Source organism: Ambystoma mexicanum, chromosome 7q, assembly GCF_040938575.1.
Source record: "Ambystoma mexicanum isolate Mex_15411 chromosome 7q, UKY_AmexF1_1, whole genome shotgun sequence".
Classification (NCBI taxonomy): domain Eukaryota; kingdom Metazoa; phylum Chordata; class Amphibia; order Caudata; family Ambystomatidae; genus Ambystoma; species Ambystoma mexicanum.
Window position 1 is genome coordinate 1,129,412,169 of NC_090941.1, and position 20,499 is coordinate 1,129,432,667.

Here is a 20,499-nt window from a genome sequence, read left to right on the forward strand (position 1 = left end):
CAGTTACAAATGTACATATACAGTACAATGAATCACAGGAATTAGAATATATACAAAGTCATGTTATGCAGATACAGGTAGAGAGATACAATATTTACAGATAGCACATGCTAAGCATGGGGCATACGTGGTGTTAGAGATTAGCTAATTTACAAGATTGTGAATGAATGGATAGGGCGTGAGGGTAGCGTCTAAAATCAAGGGCTAGTGGTCTTGCGCTGCGAGCCAGGTTTTAGTTTTGCTTCTGAAGGAGTTGAAGGAAGGTTCGGATCTGAGAGAGATGGGTATTGAGTTCCATAACTTTTCAGCGCGCACAGGGAAGCTGCTCCCTCCGGCCTTTTGGAGCCTGAACCTTGGTATTGTGAGGCAGTGTGTTTGGGCCGCTCCGGGGTCGGTCAGAAGTGTTGCGAGTAAATCGATTTGATAGGTAGCTGAGTGCCAGGTTTGCGAGGCACTTATGCGTGAGTGACATAGACTTGAAGGCGATTCTTTGGTTGACTAATAGCCAGTGTAAGATGCGTCTGGAATCCAAGACATGATGATCTAGGGATATTCAATGCTACACTAATGCCATTATTTTGGGTTTCTTGTAGTTTGTTAGTATTCCGTTGGCTGGTTCCTAAGTAGAGCGCATTGCAGTAATGGAGTTTCGACAAAACCAATGTTCTAGCTAAGGTGGTGCAGTTGATGGTGGTCAGAAAAGGCCTTAAACCTGCCAACCCGAGAGAATATTTGCTAAAAACAGGTAACAGTGCTCTAAGAAGATTTATCTTGCAATTACGCCTGAATACCCTTCCTGGTCAGAAAAGGTCGGCAAGCGGTGATGAGTTTACAAGTATAGGCTGCTGAGGACGTTATAGCATTAGTTTGTCCGGCTAATGATAGGGTGGAGTCCAGATATATCCCCAGGGATTTTACATCTTTTGATACCTTGATTGTATTGCCACCATTGGCAAAGGAGTCAAAGTCGGGGCTTAGCTTATTGAGTCTGGGTTGTGTTTCAAGGGGGAACAGCTCCGTCTTATCATTGTTAAGACAGAGCCTGTGTTGTGCCATCCACGCTTGGGTGACAAGGTAAATGTTGTTAAGTGCTTTAGGTCTGTTTTGTGGTCTCCTGTGATGGGTAAGAATATTTGGGTGTCATCTGCATAGTTAGTGTAAGTGACACACACATGATTAAGGATATCAAAGAGGGGCTTCGTAAACACGTTGTAAAGTGTTGGGGATACACATGATCCCTGGGGGACTCCATATAGGACAGGTTCGGCGGAGGCCGATGGAGTGAAGCCCCTCATGGATATGTTCTCCAAGAAGGATCTAATGTGGAAATGAGATGGTTGCATAGTATTTGGTGATTTACCAGATCAAATGCAGCCGATAGATCAAGCTAAAGCAGGTGGATGGCCAATTTGCCCTTATCTTTTAAGTCTTCAATTTGTGACTTCAGATATATTAAGGCCATCTCAGTCCCATGCCTTGGTCTGAAGCCTGATTGCCTGAGGCCAAGGAGGTCATTAGATTCTAAATGATCCTGGATCTGCAGGTAGGCTGCTCTGCCAAGGATTTTGAGTAAAAAGGGGACTGTAGTGATGGGCCTATAATTAGTGGGGATACTCGGGTCTAATGATGGCTTCTTAAGCAAAGGGAGAACCCAGGCGTCTTTGAGTTTGTTGGGTACAATGACAGTGTTGAATGAGGCATTTATTAAGGTGGTAATGAATGGTGCTAGTTCTTTCACTGCTTCCTTAATGATGGAGCCTGGGCATGTGTCTCCCTGACAATTAGAAGGTTTTAGTTTGAGGATTATGTTTTCTATATCTGTGGTGGAGAGTGGAGAGAAATTGAATAGCATGTGGGCATGCTGTGGGGGGACTGATGTGGTGTTTTGATGTTTGTCGAGTGATAGAGTGCTTTTTTTGGAATCAATTTTGTTTTGTAGCATGGCGATTTTATCTAGTAGTGTGTGTCAGGGGGAGCTGCTGGGGATTCTATTTCTCTGAGTATCTGAAAGAGTTCTTTAGTACTTGATTTGGCTTGGGTGATCTGGTTGTTGTATGTGTCTTTTTTTGCTTGGAAAATCGCCTCTTTGTTGTTGAGGGAGGCTAATATAAAGCTGTTCTTGTTGGATGCAGTGGGTAGGCCCTTCCAGAGGGCCTGTGCATTTCTTTTTTCCTTGCATAGTGCTCTGAGAGACGGTGTAAACCAAGGGTTTAGGTGTACACGCGGTTTACACTTTCACAATTTAAGTGGAGCAATGGTATTGGTTGTAAATATCAACTAGCGCTGTAGGGTCTGTATGTGACTCAGAGGTGTTATTAAGGATGGGTCGTATCAGTGGAAGCAATTTCTCACTGGTTAAGTCCTTTTTATTTCTAATGCACATAGGTGGGGCGATGTTCTGCTTAGTATGTTGGTGTCAGACTTGATGGTGAACGAGATCAGGTGGTGATCTCATTTATAATGCCCCCCCCCTAGCGAGGGGCCTATTGCTATTAGTACAGCGGCCCATAAGACCGGAGTACTAAAAGCATTTTTTACCTTTTCCAAAATGATCCGGTGTTTCGGAACAGAAAAATAAATGTCAAAAAAATGGCTGCAGGGGAAGAAAAAATGAAGTCCGTTTTCCCTTTGCATGGCGGCCACTGAAAATAAGTGTGAAAAAGTAAAAAAACAAAATGGCCACCATGGAAAGGGAGAAAAAAAAATGGCCATTGACAGTGCTACATTGCTAAAGCCATTGCAGGTTCTCAGGCTTCCACTAACCCTATTTCCCCCTAACCCTACTTAATTGTCCATGCTCCACCCTACTTGTGACTTCTTTCCCGCCAGTAAGGTAGGGAACTGCCAAATGGATGCACTATGGATGCACTATGACATGGGAGGCATTTACATAGTGTTCAACTATGACAATCAAATTGTCTGCTGTTCAACTAGCCAACTTTGTTACCCTTTATTAAAATGTGTGTACCTGTCCTTTGTCCATGAATGTAAGTTAGCCAACCAGGCTCCAACAATGGGCTTGTGAGTTTACAAACATTAATATTGGTAACAGCAAATTGGTCACATGTGGGTAAATTTAAGAAGAATACTCTGGATAGATGTTCATCATATCAAATAATGATTTCAAGCCATACCAGTTGTGTGATTTGGTACAAATCCGTCCAGCAGGTTTTTGCTGTAGATGAGAGCAAAAGTTGGTCTTTGGGAAATTACATTGAAAATGCATGTTTTGGGGCCGCTGTCGATAACTTTTCTCTCCCTGATGGACCTTCACGAAACATTTAATAAAATGTAGAGTATGATGTATGTTTGGGAATGATTTCTGAAGGTTCATCGAATGCTGCCAAAGTTAAAGACACCTTAGAAAGTATCTTCTGTGGCATGTCCATCTTAAGCGTAGCTACAGGGATGCAGGGCTTCAGGGTCAGATATAACAGAACCGGCTCTTGCAGACTCTAGGCCTGGGATCTAAGATCTAAACCCTAAAGAAAGATAAGCCATGATTCTTACCTGCCATGGTTTGATATCATTGATGTCGGCACACATTCCATTTACAAAGGGACCATGTCCAGGTTTGCATGCCGCCAGTGCATGCAATGCATGTGCAAAGGCATAGACTGCAAGATAGGTGTGGTATGTGTAGCTCAGATCATAGAGTTCAAAAAAGGAAGTGTCGATGCTATCCAAAGAAAGATTATCAGAGCAAAACACAACTCCAGATTGCTTGCTTTCTGTGTCTGCTATTTCTGTACTATTGTGATCTGGAATCTTGCAGTTAAAAACTTTTTCCCAGAATACTTTCAGGAGTATATCATTGGGAGTCTTTGAAGGATTGAGTTGGGAAAGAGAATTTTCAAATTCTGCCATTGCCGCGGCATGTGGCGATAAGCCAATGGTTCCATTGAATAGTTTCCATGTCTGCCTAGTGAAAAGGCCTGGGGTCATGGTGAAGGATGCCGAAAAGATCCACACCTTGTCTGTTACATTGCGTGCAGACAGAGTCTCCATGAAGGCCTTGGTGTGTGCTTCAGGGCTGTGGATGAGCACCACCTTCACGGGATACACTCGGATCATTTCAACAACTCTCAGGATTTTCTCTGCTGGATAACTTAGATGGATTTTTTCAATGAAAGCGACGCAGCCGCCATGTTGCTCAATACCCCTTTTCAGGTCCTGTGCACCCTGCACACCAACATCATCATCAGAAATGACCATTCCCATCCATGTCCAACCAAAATGGGCAATTAACCGGGTCAGGGCAATATTCTGGAAGGTGTTGCCAGGCACGGTGCGAAGGAAAGATGGGAACTGGAGCTTGTCACTTAGAGTGGATAGTGTTGATCCATAGCTGATCTGAGGAGAGAGGCAAATACACAATATTCATTTGGTCCAATTGATATTCAATTCATACAAATGCAGCTGCTGTGCAACAGAGCACAAATGCTTCAGACATCATTGAGGAGGACCATCCATTTGGCTGCAGCATGAAACAGTCTATTAAGGTACATTGATCTGAGTTCTCATGTACATTGAAATCACTGTGTAATTAAAAGAAGCACACAAGCATGGTGTTTGGTGCTAAGCATACTCATGCGCCTCCATCCCACAAGCAGAACCGATGAGCATTATTCATTCCTTGCCAAATTCAGCCATGATATTTTCATGACATTCAATCAGAGTTCTGATGGGTAGATTGTCCCTGCACATTAATTCACACAAGCATATTCAATCATGATTAGTCCTGTTCTTAACCAAGCTCTGCTATTTAGTATTGGGCAGGACACCTGTGCATGCCCTGATATATGATATGTTATGGCATTTATAACGCGCTGAAACCCAAGTGTTTCAAGGCACAAACATTCTCCTTTTAGAGCACGTAAGCATATGTGATACCGCCTTTTTTCCACTCTCACTGGAGTATTGGTCTCCTATTAGCAGACTCCTTGCCTTCATGCATGCATTGAAAAGGGCCAAACATGAGAACAGATCCCTGTGGTATTAAAAAGTTCCTTTCCTAAAGCCTGTCCTAGGGCCTCATTACGAGTTGGCCCGTATACAGTAAATGTGCCAGATATACAGTCTACCAGCTCTTTTACCGGAAAGGCCAAGTACGAGTATTCCATAACACAGTTACCGGAATTACCGGCAATGGTATAAACTAATCCACAATTACCAGTGCCGGTAATAGCGGCAGCGAAAATACCTGATGGCCCGGAAACCTGGAGCGGTAATACCGCACAATGGTATCAGCCACATATAACGAAATTGGATTTGCCAATAATTCCAGTTGATATTTGCTGGTAATACCAGCAAAACCAAAACTGTGATACCTACACACGTAAAAAAAGGCGGTAAATGCATACAGGTCATGGAAATTAGGCTACAGGTGCACCCAATGCACCCAGGTGCACCCTTATCACCCTGGAAGAGTACAAAAGGACACACCTTGCTAAATACACTTCCTTACACCACCATGTTGCAAATTATTGCAGTCAGCATTGAGCATTGACATGCAGCTGAACCAGGCCAACATCGAGCTGCAAGGGTGGCTGGAGGACCACAAGAGGGAACAAGAGGCAGTGGAGAGGAGGAGGAGGAGGATAGCGAGGAGTGGTTTATAGTCATAATGTCGAAACCAATAATGTCGAAAGTCATTTTTTCGAGAAAAAAAATGGCGAAAAAAAAATGTCTAATTTTTTTTTAATGCATTTTTTTTCGAAATGGGGCGGTTCCCCCAACCCCCCCTCTTTTAATTTTTTTTTTATTTTACCCATTTTTTTTATCCCGAACCCCAAAATAAATATATAATTTTAAAAAACTGAATTCGACATTTTTTTTTTCGACATTTTTTTAAAAAAAAATTGTCATTCGACTTTTTTTTTTGAAAAAATGACCGACCACCGCGAGGAGTATACACCACTCAAGGCATGCACCCATACCCCATATAATGGCCACACCATGGACGCTCACTAACATGAAAATCCTCACCCTCTACCGCCTCAACAGGGAGAGCATTGCAGATCTCCTCAACCCGATCCCAGAAGACATAGGGAGAAGGAGCAGCATAAGGACAGCCATACCACTGCTGGTAAAGCTGGCATTTGACCTGCACTTCCATGGCACGGGCACTTCCCAACACACAGTGAGCCAGCTGCATGGCGTTTCCCAGCCTCTGTTCTCCAGAGTGCAGGGTCAGGTATTGGACACACTCCTGTGCCATGTGGGACAGCACATTGCACTCCCCACAACCCTGACACAGGTGAATGCCACAAAGGCAAGGTTTAATGCAATTGTCTACAGGAACCGGATGCAGTCCCATTCACCAAATGCGGAGGTCACCAGTGGTTCCGACTGCAAGATCAGCCACTGCAGTGCTCGGTTCCCAAAATCAACCCATGATGCCATGGTCCTTCAGAACAGCATGCTTCCGGCATACATAGAGGGGCATAGAGGCTAACGGAGCTGGATATTGGGTGAGTACATGTGCCATCACACTAACCTTGCTGTACAGGTGACATGAAATGGGGGAGGAACACACACATAGAGAGTGCTTGCTCTACCAATACCCCATACATGCAGGACCCATACACACACTCAACACATGACAGGCAGCAACACACAGGAGTAGGGCATGACCCACAATTCATCAGTGACTGGCCAAGAAATGCTTCCCAACAGGCCAGCCCGCAAAATGGACTACTGGTACCAGAATGCAACATCACACATCCCACTGCATGCATGGACTGTCAATTGAGATTCTGCTGTTACAGGCAATGCTTCCACAGATCACCATGATGTACACCTATCTCTATCCCCTTGCATGTGATTCCGGAACCCTCACCTCACTGGCTTGTGACTCCTTTGAGGATTCCCCTAACGGCCTAGGAGGTGGGATAGAACCACCGGGCCCATATCCACAGGACGGTGTCAATTGTGTGCACCTTTAGCTTGTGGAAGGCCCACTGCTGATGTCTACACTGGACTGGGGGTGTGTAATATACAGCCCAGACAATGTGGGCCAGATAGTGCTGGCATGTGCCATATTGCACAACATATGCATGCGGTGCAACAGTCCCCTGCAACCGAATGTGCACATGTCCCCCTGAGGAGGATGTCGCAGTGGCTGTGGGTGCCACACATGCATGCCCTGATTCCAAAGAGGCCAGACTTGGGTGATAGGCTAGCCAGAAACGTATTGACCTACATATAATCCTGCAGGTGCACCCCTGCAGGCAGTCCCGCATGGCCTGCATTTCTTGCAGCTGCTGGCCAGCAAGTGAGAGGATGTCTTGCTGCTGTCTCGTAATGCCATCCAGCCTCGCACACATTGTGTGCATGTTGTTCTCAGGCGTGGTGGTGGGCTGCGTGGGATTTGTGGCTGGACCAGGCTGAAGCCTGGTGTAGTATCACCCTCATACTCCTCATCCTCCTACTCTTCCTCTTCAGTGGTAGAGACATGGGCTCTGCCGTGTTGTGCCAGTGGATGCACTCCAAGCAGTGGGGATGATGGCGTGCTGGCTCCCTGGGGTCTGTGTACCACTGCTGTGATGGGCACAGTGTGTGCCACTACAGGCGGTGGCTGTGGCATGGCACTGGGATCTGCTTTGACAGCTGTGTGACTTGCCTGGCTGGTGGGGGTGGCATTAACCACTTGCATGGGGATTGATTCCCCATCAGGGCTTGATGGTATGTCCATGGCGGTGGTAGGTGGTGTTGGTGGTAGTGGTGGAGGTGGCAGTGGAGTTGCTGCTGGTGGTGGAGGTGGTGGGGAGTTGGTGCTAGCCCACCAGCCCTGCCCTGCTGCTTGCTCCTGATGGTGAGTGGTTTGACCTGTGCAGGGGTGGGGCAGATGATGTGGCTGCGGTTGAGGTTCCGGTCTCTTCACTGTCCGTGGATTGTGTTCCTATTGGAAATGGAATGGCATGCTGTTAGTCATCAGCAGACCCACTAATGTGATATTGTGTGTGCCCCAGAGTTTCACATTTAATGTGGATCGCTTGGGTGTCATTGCTCTGATGGGTGCTCCTGGTGCCTGCTGAGTGTGTACACAGTGCATGCATGAGCATATTCCCTGTTGGCCTGTCAAGGTGGGTTTTTGTCATGCGTGTGGTGGGGCATCACTTTCTGACGCTGACTCTCTTACACTCATGGATGCTTCTCATGTGTCCATGTGCATGCAGGCTGGTGCATGCATTAACTTGAGGACTACATGCACATCACAGTTGTACTTGCCGCCATCACCATGGGTCCTTGCTCTAGCCTCTGCACTCTCTATCCCCTCAAGGCCCTCCATTTACAGGAGGCTGCTAGTCGCCTCCTCCCAGGGCATGAGGCGGAGGGGGTCCACCATGCCTCCTCTGGTGATGGAGCACTCCCACTTGTGCTTTGAAATTAGGCTATGGACCCTTGCATTCAGGTCATCCCAGCATTTATGGCGATACATGGTGTTTTCAGAGTACAGGTCCCACAGCCGTCACCGTTGCCATGACTTCTGCCCATATGGCAATCTTCCTCTGCACACTGGTCTTCCTATGCTTACTCCCAAAAGGTTTGTCAGAATGCTGTGCCACAGCATCTGCAAATGCGGTGAGCTCCGCCTTTGCAAATTTACGCTTGCAGAACGGGAGATCTGGTGCCTGGGACTTTTTTTGCTGGGACATGTTTTGGCAGCACTCCTGGGATTGGATAGCTGCAGAAACTGGAGGATTTCAGGGTGGATTGTGTTTTTAAAATGTCTGCTGCCGGCCTTCCCTTTCTGGCAGTGAAGCTATTTACGGCACCCGTAATTCCCACGCTTGTATTACTGGCAGTTTAGGCGGCAGCACCAGTATTACCGGCACTAATCTGCCAGTAACACCGGCAAATTGCTGTTGTCGCTGTTAATACCGGTGTGCGGATATTACCATTTCCGGTGGGGCATATGTGCACGCTCCCAAAGACTCGTAAAATGCCGATAAGTCTGGCGATTGCCCCGATAGCAACGGTAATACCGGCATGCTAGCATTTCTTCAGCCCTGGCCAGTGAGCACGCCATTCGGCCGTGCAAACTGTATATTTTAAAACACTGAGCCATGGCCGCTGTACGTGTTGCACCAATCAGCTTCTTTGGGACCCAATGGACAGGGCCACTGGCAAAAAGACCCATTCCTCCCATTTATTTCTTTCCATTCCCATGATAATTACTGTGGTAATCTTGCTGTAATCTCGTGCAAATTACTGCAGTAACACTTGAAAATTGAAAAGTCCTCACAAGTGCCCCCAATGTACCTCCTTCCTTTTCTCTAGGACTCCCAAACCACCTCAGTTAGTTTTCACCTCCTGGGCATCTTCCCATGATTCCCTTTCTCTCTTTGCTTCCTGTGACGCTTGTTCATTTCCGAGTGAATCTTCCGTTATTACCGGGGTAATTTTGAGATTACCCCAAAATTCACCCGATAATGTGAACACGTCTGCACTGTAGCTGGCGCCCAAGACCATCCCCAACTCCCCAACTTCAAATGAAGTCCTCTTTTCCCCTCCATACCTCTAGCCTGATGCAATTTCAACCTTTTACCGCCTCCAAATTGTTTTTTTTACACTTTTCATTTTCGCATTTTGACTCAGAAGGGTGTGCTCCCTTCCTTCAAAAATATTGCAATTTTTTTTAACATGGTGCTTTGCAGCAGAGAGGTTGAGAGGCATTTCAGAAATGAAAAGGCAGCAATTTTATCCCAAGATTCTATTGCTATTAATTTTATATATATTTTTTTGTATTTAAATGTTACTGGTTAAAAACCTTGGGGTCCCCTTCAACTCCAATCTCTCCTTCTCTGCTCACATCATGGACCTTGTCAAGAAGGCCCACTTCCAGCTGCACCTCCTCCGAGGTATTACACCTTTTCTCACTCTTATAGTTTTGCTTACTGGATGGAATGTTATGATGGGGTATGGAGTTTATGATGTATAAGATTTTTGCGAGAGTGTTCATGTTCCGAGAATGTTATTATATGTTTACTTTTGCTGGAGCAGTTGGAGAGCAGCAGAAAAACCTCTAAAAAGCAGAGTAGAATAAGCATCCATTTCGGGCTAAGTATTTTGCTTTTTGGAAGATGCAGTTCTAAAATGTTTTTTCTGCCGTTGTCTCTGTTACGATAATCACAAGACATTCCATCTCAGTGTCATCATCCTTGGGTACCCATGTTCTACACACGTGACTTAAACTCCCCCATCTCGGCCGTATGCATGTTTGCTCTCAAAGTCTGCCTTCTGTGTGTTTCCTTTACATGGGTGGGTCTTCAGTGGGTTTTTATCAGCTGTGTGAATTGTTAGTTTTTAAAAAAATATATCTTTTTCAAGAACCTTGTTTGATGTCCTTGGGCCTCATTATAACATGTGCGGAATGGGTTTAACGGCGCCGGTAATGGTGCCGGCCCCGTTAAACCCACTCCGCACTATTACAAGGTCCCCTCGTGGGACCCACTATGGACGTCTGGTTTATCCAGACGTCCATAGCGGGTCCCGTGAGGGGACCAGGGAGCTAACAACAGGACCGTTCGAGGGCTCGAATGGGAATGGGGAAGGACCGGGCCCGGGTTCCCTGGAGGAGGAAATACCGGGCCCTCCAGACTCGGAATGGCCCTGTATTTCCCCATTCAGGGAACCCGGGCACGATTTTGGAGGCAGCCATGCCCATATTAAGGGCATGGCTACCTCCAAAGTCGTAATGAGGCCCCTTGTGTTTTGGTATCTCTGTGCTAGTGTTGTTTGTGTTAACACTGTATCATCTCCCACCTCTTTTGAAGAGCATAGGCCGCCATTGGCCTATGTTGCCCAAAGAGGAAAGGAAGTATACCTGCTGGGCTCTTTCTGTTTCATCCTTATAATTAGGACAGCAGCTGGTTTATTTGTAGTGTGGGGCTGAGTGTGCGCTTTAGCCACTATTCACCCCCCCTCCTGTAGTTCAGCGACACTTTATGGATAACCTATAATAAAGCACATGTTTTTGTTCTCCATTTCTATAACTCCCCCTCAGGCTTCTAGCATATTTCTACCCTAAACAATGTGCATGATTATGGGAGTAGGTTGCTGGCGCATAGTGACATCCCAGGCCCCGCCTGGTTGGTCTCATTACTTAAGTGTAAATCATTCTAAACTATTAGAAGAGGGTTTGATATGATGGCAGGAGGTTACGGCCTTTACCAATATGCAGCCTACCATCATAGATCCCTGTATGGATGTGGATGTTATGTGCTTGCAGTACATCTCTATGACAGGGTTTTCAATTAACCATGGGAGAACCGAGCCTGATACCACTGGACTAATTACATCCAGGTCAAGTAGAGGGAGCTGCACTATTGACTCTGGACCCAGGTAAGCCATTGCTGCACTAGGCTACAGGTGATCCAGAACAGTGCAGTGACAGCAGTAGAAGGATTGAAAAGACGAGAGCATATCAGTAAAAGTGCTTTTTTTGCAGCTGCACCTCAGGCACGGAATGCAATCCCGAGGGACTAAATCGCAGGAAATCTTCAGGTAAGGTAGTGCATCGTCAGATGTTCTGCCTGGATAGACTGGTGGCTGGTTTCTAGGCTTCGCTTCTATATGTTTTCTGTTGTGTTTAACATCTAATGTTGAGTAGAGCACCCGTATGCCCCCGGGGCCTTTGGCGTGTGGTATAAATAAATTAACATAACATAATGTAGCTTAAGTTGAATTGCATTTGCAGAGCATGTATATTTGCCCAAAGGCACCTTGGTGCTTAAGATAGGCAACACCAACTGAGTGGAAAACCTGTGTGTAATCACTCATGCCTGGAAAGAGCCAAGCCTGGATTAATTTACAAAAGATCAAATTATCATCAACCTCTTTAAGCTGAAAAAAGGTGAATTCTGCAATTATGCAGCCAGATACAAAGTGCATCTACCCCCTGATGGTTTTGAAGAGCAGCGACATTGAGTGTGGGAACATTTCTAGAATGTATTTTATATCAAATGTGGGCCAGTTTTTGGGCAACCATGTGTGCAAGGCAAATGATCCTTAAACCCAACTGTCTGAACAAGGGAGTGAGTGAGTAGGTCACTGATGGACTGGGGTGTGGACTCCTTTGCCAAGAGAGAGGATAAGGGGGCATGGTGGAGTCTGAACGGCCTGAGAGGGACCGCAAAACCCTGTTTCCTTGATGGAGCGCTATCAGGGAAAGGTTATGAGTGAAAGTGAGATGGGTGATGTGGCTGAGAATAGAAGAGGTATAGGATGGGATTCTTGTGACATCCCTCAGTCCCTTCCTAAATTGCAAAAGGGTGCTTGGAATTAGTTATTATTCCACGTTTCATTAGGTGCCAGCTCTATTCATATCATAAAAGGATTTGGGTAGGTCTTGGGCCAGACCTCTGAAGCTTGCAGCTCTGCGGTTGTTTTGGACGAGGATTTCTGGAATTGCCCACGGCTGGCTAAGCTGGCTAGGGCTGGTGGTAGATGTAATACAAAAAATCTGTATAGCCAAAGGTCGCAGACACCATTCTTAGAGGAAGCACACCAACTATAGGGTGACGTAAGAAAATCACAGTGGTCAGCGAAATTGGTAAGCATCAAAGAGAGTACACAAGTGAAAGTTGTGCCCATGGTCCTTTGTCTGATGTTTAGAAGTGCGCGACTAGAGTGAACGGCGAAATTCAGGCAGTGATGTGGGGGGAATTAGGTGAGGCACTCGCTGCTAATGACTGCCCAGTTTCTTGCCACATTGTTTCTAGGAATTCTGAGGAGAAGAGGACCTCATCTGGGGTTAACTTGATTATTGACAGCATTATTTGGCAGAAACACTAGTTGAAACATTATAATCCTTATATTGATTTCTCAACTCTAGGGAATGAGGGCAATGTATTATCTCTGATCAGCTCAGAGGATGATACCTGTCCTCAAGGGAATGAGCACCAAGCCTGGACACCTTGTATTGACCAGGCTTAGCATTCCCTATGCTAAGTCTGGTCAATAAAACGTAATACAAGGTGTCCAGGCGTGGCTGCATGATATCTAGGTATTGTAAGGAACTCATGGTGGCAACAAGTAAGACAGACACAAGTGATCACAGTTCAAGGCTGTTTATTGAACGCCTAATCTAAACCTATATCTAAGATGGAAGCAAGCGTCAACCATCAGCCGAAAAATAAGGCAGACCGAGTGGGGTTGTGCAAATAAAAGGGCCTATACTAAGAAACCTACTGCCAAACCTTACAACTAATACAAAAAGGAGTGTGGGATAGTTCTCAAGAAAAGACAGAAGGGTTCTCAGATAATATGTCAGGGTGCGGTAGCCTGGGTCTCCCTTCCCCATTTTTTGAGCATGCGTTAAGCTGGGATCTTGGAGCACGGTACAGTCTCTGGCTCCTTCAGCATGAGACGACAGTTCCAATGGCCACTCTCAGGATCGTCGATGGCCAAGTCTCGTTTCCTTTGAAAGTCTCTTGCCTTCGAGGCCCTGGTGTGTTCAATATCACTAAAACAAAAGTTCCTTTAACAAATTACAGTTGGTTTCCTGATTCTCTACCCTGAGATCCATCTCTTTCGAGCGCTAACCCCTCTTGAATCTTGGCCTCCATCGGTCGGGTTCACTACGGCTTTACCTTCTTCGCAATCTTAATGTCTTTTTAAACAGTTCCAGTGGACACCCCTCGGCCAGCTTTACCTCTTCAATACACTGTTCCTTGGAAACTTAGACTTTGCCGCTCTTTACTGGCATCCCTCGGCCGGATTCACTTCTTCAACACACTGTTCCTTGGGACCTTAGATGTCAGCCCTCTTTACTGGCATCCCTCTTTCAGGTTCACTCTTGCCAACACACTGTTCCTTGGGACCTTGGACTTCACCCCTCTTTACTGGCATCCCTCTTTCAAGTTCACTCTTGTCAACACACTGTTCCTTGGGACCATAGACTTCGCCCCTCTTTCCTGGCATCCCTCCTTCGGGTTCACTCTTGTCAACACACTGTTCCTTGAACCTTAGACTTTGCCCCTCTTTACTGGCATCCCTCCTTTGGGGTCACTCTTGCCAACACAGTGTTTCATGGGACCTTAGACGTCGCCCCTGTTTACTGGCATCCCTCATACGGGGTCAGTCTTGTCAACACACTGTTCCTTGGGACCTTAGACATTGCCCCTCTTTACTGGCCTCCCTCCTTCGGGTTCACTCTTGCCAACACACTGGGCCTCATTACGAATGTGGCAGAAAGGCAACAACGGCGCCGGTAGTGCTACCGGCGCCGTTGTTACATCTCCGCCACATTACGAGTTCTGCTTGCCAGACTGACCAGGCGTGCAGACCAGCACCCGCGAGCCGAACTCGTGATTGCACCGAGCAACCATGCTCCCGACCCCCATTCTGCTCTATGGGGCATGATGGGGATCGGGAGGCCGGCCATACTGGCACCCACGAATGAGCAATTACCGGCCCATTAATCTCGTATTGGGCCGGTAATGGCCCATTTGCGGGAGCCGGGTCCGGTAGCGAGTTTGGTGGTAGCCATGCCCTTAAAAAGAGTCACGGCTACCAACAATCTCGTAAAGAGGCCCACTGTTCCCTGGGACCTTAGACGTCGCCCCTCTTTACTGGAATCCCTCATTCGAGTTCACTCTTGTCAACATACTGTTCCTTGGAACCTTAGACTTTGCCCCTCTTTACTGGCATCCCTCCTTCGTGGTCACTCTTGCCGTCTCATTATTCTCTTTTGCTTTTACTTCTGGCTTTTACTTTCACCATTCTTTGGGGTGACAACTTTTCACCCTTGGATCCCCCTCTGCCGGTCTTCGACACCTCTCGACTGTTAACCTCCCTCCACTGGCTTCACTGTGGCTCTCGATTAGGGTGATAGTGGCTCACCACTGGGTCTCCCTCTTCTGAGCGCTGCCCCCTCTTTACTTTCAATTATGGCAGGATTCACTTCCCTTGTTTTCTCTCAATGCAGGATTTGCTTCCCTTGTTTTTCCTTACTGTTTGTAGATCAAAGTATTTTCTATTCTACAGGGATTTTGCTTGACCCGCAGTATGACCCCTTTGACCAATTCCGGTGGCTCTCCTATGGCCTTTTGGTAGCTGTATTTTCGCTCAAATGGGGATCGACCAGAGTCTCTTGAGTTAGCACCTACGTGGTGCCGGTTTCCCTCTGCAGCTGGTTTCCCCTTAACACATTTTACAGTTTATTCACAGTTCATTGAACTTTGTTCAAACTTGCCACTTTGCACTTCAGATTCAACACAGCCCGGCTCTTATCGGTTCTCCCCCCCCCCACTCACCGGCTATGATGAACCACTTGACTTTTGGCTTCAATGGAGTCAAGGCGGTTCCCTGGTTGCGGGAGCTTCCATTGCTCCTGCTTATCGGCGTAAGTTTGCCCTGTGTATTGTTAAAATCTGCTGCAAGACACTTGTGCTATTGTTAGCATTATTATATCCTCTTCCACGAAGGTTGCAAAGTAAGGGCAAGGTCGCTTCTCTCCTCGCCACCCTCTCAATTTCCACCACCTTTCTCCTTCTCTTGAACTGCTGTGTCTAGTTAGCCGTCTTGTCGTGCTGTCTGCCATGCTCACCTTGCTTGTCCTGTGCTTTCTTCTTCCACATTTTATCCCTGTGGGGAAAGGAAAGGGCCGTGAGGTGTGTGTGAATCAGGTTAATTGCCTGACTTTGTCTGACGTTGGGGTTGGGACATGTCAGGTGAACCGGTTGCATGTTAAGCCGTTGTCTGTGATGTACCAAAGTGTTGATGTCAGAAAGGGGGGGGGTTGAAGTGTCAGAGTATCCTACGGGGTAGGATGGGGAAGAGACGTTATAGGGAATTACAACTCTCACGTCAGGAGGGTTGATGTCCTTAAAAGGGGACGATTGGTAGGATTTGTAAAATGAACTGGACTGGACAAGACCTTTGTCATAAAATAAACAAGGGGGATTGTGAGAAGGATAGTGTTTTATCTGAGCTTGTTGGAATGTGGGAAACAATAATCAGAGGGATGTGGAGAAGCACGGTTGGAATCATTCAGGTAGGAAATAGGAAAGCGAGAATTCTGGAATAGGTAGTTTCTGGGAGCACTGAAAATTGGAATCCTAGGGGATTGGTTACATACGGTGGGGTTGTTGGTTTTTAGAAAAAGGAAATGTATTTGATTGAAGGAAGGTTGATTTGGTACAGCCTATACAAGCTTCATAGACGCCGTCTTCCTCGTCCCTCTCACCTGTATAATAATGCATCTCACCTGGGGTATCCCCCCAAGCATGACCCCGGGTTCCTCTACCCAGGTGATCATCCTAGCTCGTACACCTCCAGGGTTGGGATCTGAGAGCGCCATTCCTTCCCTGAACACCCAAATAAGGGATTATCAATGTCTTATTGTGGGAATACCCTCAAGTTTCTCACAGTATGTACTGAGATAAAGTAAACTTATGGGAGCTTTGAAACACCAATGTTTTCAGTTATAGGTGTGTGGCATGCAAGCTTTAGCTGGTCATGAAAAAAGCAATAATGGTCTCAATCTCCAAAGAGAGTGAATTTGCGTTGCTATCTCCCCAGCTCAATCCTTAGATCTAAGATATTTGGAAATCCTATCGGTAAGCAAGTTTTGAAATGTGCTGTTATGTTTCTATTGAGATGCAATATGTGCTCAAGGGGCCGGAGGACTACTGGGAAAAGCATGCACTTCTGTTTAATGAATAGCCGGAAGAATGAGGGCTGTGGGTGAAGGATTTATCCTTCTAGTGCCTTCACTGTGTCAACTGGAATTCTTTGTTGTGTTCTCTGGTTGAGGAAGGCATGGCCCTGGCCTTGAAAAACACCTTAGTGGAAATGCATGTGTAACCCATGTGTGTTTAGCCCGGCCTTTTTACACTGGCATGCTGCCTATCCTTTGTTTTTAGGTCATAGGGATGGACACTCGACAGCCAACCACCAGACCAGACCAGCTGAAATGTGCACATTAGCCAAGTCCGAAACCACCGCTGATGGAGAGATACAGGTGGGGAGTCCAGCAATGGGCAAAACATGCCACCTCCTATTAGATGCACCTGAGAAGGAGGTAGACATTTAAGAGGGCCACTTGTGCTAAATAACCAAAAAAGGAGTGGGCGTGATGTCCATGAGTCCCTTTAAGGTAGCATAGATGGCTATTACCCTAGGTCTGGGTAGGTTAGTATCTGTTCAGTGCCCCTTTGAAGTTCAAAACAGATAAGAGCACTGGCTGAATGAGATACACAGGGCAGGTTAATGCTCATCAAACCATCAAAGGGATTCAAAACCATCTGGAAACACAACTTCAGAGGTATTGACAAGATCCCTCATCTTGCTTGAAAACTGGCCCGGTGGCAGACTCCAACTATAATTCCGAAATGTAAGAATTACTGTAGCTACTGCTGCCCATTTATGGCCAGTAACAAGGATATCACAACAGCGTAAGTGGCTTCACACTGGATGTGGCAGGTACACAGCCTATTTCATGCCTCCGCAATGAGGCTCCAAGCTAGCACTGAAGATGTGGCTGATCGGGAATGCAACCCACAATATGTAGATGAATTTCAGGGTAGCCGATATGTTGCACTTAGATGAATTCTTAGGGTAGACAATGTATTGTACTTAAAAGCATTTTGAGGTTTGACAATGTATTGCACTTAGATGAATTTCGAGGTTAGCCAATATATTGCACTTATATGAATTCTTAGGGTAGCCAATGTATCGCACTTAGATATATTCTTAGGGTAGCCAATGTATTGCACTTAGATCATTTTAGGGTAGCCAATGCATTGCACTTAGATGTATTCTTAGGGTAGGCAATGTATTGCACTTAGATCATTTTAGGGTAGCCAATGTATTGCACTTAGATGAATTCTTAGGGTAGACAATATACTGTACTTAGATGAATTTCGAGGTTAGCCAATGTATTTCACTTAGATGCATTTCGAGGTAAGCCAATGTATTTCACTTAGATGCATTTCGAGGTTAAGCCAATGTATTGCAATTAGATGAATTTCAAGGTTAGCCAATGTATTGCTCTAGAGGTTAGCCAATATACTGCACTTAGATACATTTTGAGGTTAGCCAATGTATTTCACTTAGATGCATTTCAGGGTTAACCAATGTATTGCAATAAGATGCATTTTTGAGTTTAGCCAATGTATTGCTCTAGAGGTTAGCCAATATACTGTACTTAGATGAATTTCGAGGTTAGCCAATTTATTGGACTTAGATATTTTTAGGGTAGCAAATGTATTGCACTTAGATGAATTCTTAGGGTAGGCAATGTATTGCATTTAGAAGCATTTTGAGGTTAGCCAATTTATTGAACTTAGATGAATTTTGAGGTTAGCCAATATACTGTATTCAGATGAATTTCAAGGTTAGCCAATGTTTTGCACTTAGATGCATTTCGGGATTAGCCAATGTTTTGCAATTAGAAGAATTTTGAAGTTAGCCAACGTATTGCTCTAGAGGTTAAACAATATACTGTACTTAGATGAATTTCGAGGTTAGCCAATGTGTTTCACTCAGATACATTTCGAGGTAAACCAATGTATTGCACTTAGATGAATTTGGAGGTTAGTCAATTTATTGCAGTTAGTTGAATGTCGAGGTTAGCCAATATATTGTATTTACATGAATTTCAAGGTTAGCCAATGTATTTCACTTAGATGAATTTTGAGGTTAGTCAATATATTGTATTTAGTTTAATTTCAAGGTTAGCCAATGTATTGCAATTAGATGAATTTCGAGGTTAGCAAATGTATCACTCTAGAGGTTAGCCAATATACTGTACTTAGATGAATTTCGAGGTTAGTCAATGTATTTCACTTAGATGAATTTGGCGGTTAGCCAATTTATTGCAGTTAGTTGAATTTCGAGGTTAGCCAATATATTGTATTTAGATGAATTTGGAGGTGTAGGCACAGTAATGAATAGAGTACTGCTGCCGTTGAATCCTACCTCTTTGTGGAAAGCGTACTACACTCTGAAGCTCATTACTGTAAATTTCCACCCTACACCTCTCCCACATACCTCCCAAGTACCTCACACACCCTTAAGGGTCAGCCACACTACACACAAAATTCACAAACCACACCTCCACCACAACACATATTCACATACAACAAAAAATCCCAGACAATGAGCCTTACCCCTCCGGACACAACAAGCCAGAACGCACAATGAAAGAACACTTAGAAAGCTGACAAGCACAGATAAATGTGTCTCATGTTCCTGGAGGTTCAACAGAAGAGCACAGCATCTATCCTATCCCTCGTCTCCCACTAACCCACCCGCCGTCTTTCTTACAGAACCACTTGAGCACCTGGAGACCATGCACATGGTACCAGTGTGCAGTATAAGTCAACATAACATAAGAACATGCCCACATAATGTGGATCTCATTTCCTCACCACAAATATTGGCCTCATCAAATACCAGTTGTTGTGTCCTCTGTCTACTGCAACCATTCTCTTATGGCTCACAATCTCAGATAAAGAAATGAATCAACTGGAGGGCATTGGATTATTGCCACCCCCCATTACTTCAGTTCTTGTCTCATACACCAGTCTTAAAAAGAGCACCCAGGATCAACCCACGGTGGAATCGCTGCTCTCAAGTCACATTTTCTTTAAGCACCACAACCCTTGACAGTGAGCACTTGCAGTCTTCCCCATTTCCCCTTTCTGAATAACAATAATGAATGGATTCCCACAGGTTTCTCTACCCCTTCCATGTAGTACTGACCTGTAACTACTCCTGCAAATGCCCAACACGCATTAAGGCCGGTACATTTATTGATTAGCGTCCTCCTCCTGTGGCATTTATCATTGAAGCAAATCCTTCCCTGCTCTCTACTGTCTATCTTCTCCCATGGTTAAGCCCACCTCAAGGCAATGATGCTACACAAGCCCAGTATGGGATGTTCTCCTTTGCATCAATAACTAGATAGCTGCAACAATCACCCCATCAATGGCCCCCTTATGGGCCACCTGCATCCTTCATGACATGGCTTTGGTTGCCCTCACTTTGAGCACCACCACAAGCTCAGTGCTTCCTCTCGGAGTAATCACATCAGAACCAGAACCCACAGAACCATGAACAAGCTTTCTACCCCAACCACCTGTCTTCCATCTTTCCATCTCCCTAGGGTGCCAAGGGCATGATGGGTTGCATGCCATCTCTTTCTTGTGCCAGAAAGCATATTGGACAGTGGCACGGCAGCTCCTTACATGGTACTGGGTGTATTTTTTGCTGGACTGGGGCCTTCTGGCATAGCCCCAGCTCGATCGATGCCATGCGTTATTGCCCTACATCTATGTGCCGAGTGTGGGGCCAACATGCATGGCAGCCCCTGGAGGTCCCTGTTTTGTTTGGACCCTTCTCTCTTAGTTTTATTCCTTTACCTACACTCCAGGAAGTCGGTTGGGTAATGACCAGTCTGGCGGGTGACCAGTCTATTGTCTGGTGGTCTGGCGGGTGGTCTGGCAGTGTTATAACCAGGTTTGTGATAATGAACACAACAGATAC

At 45.7% G+C, this 20,499-nt stretch overlaps 1 protein-coding gene across 1 annotated transcript in view; it reads right to left on the minus strand.

Moving 5' to 3' along the window:
• LOC138528224 (extracellular calcium-sensing receptor-like) overlaps nt 1-20,499 on the minus strand; it is a 172,433-nt gene that overhangs the window by 141,679 nt on the left and 10,255 nt on the right. Inside the window, exon 2 of the mRNA XM_069639681.1 lies at nt 3,511-4,353. Coding sequence (XP_069495782.1) covers nt 3,511-4,353 — 843 coding nt within the window. The remainder of the gene's footprint in view (nt 1-3,510; nt 4,354-20,499) is intronic.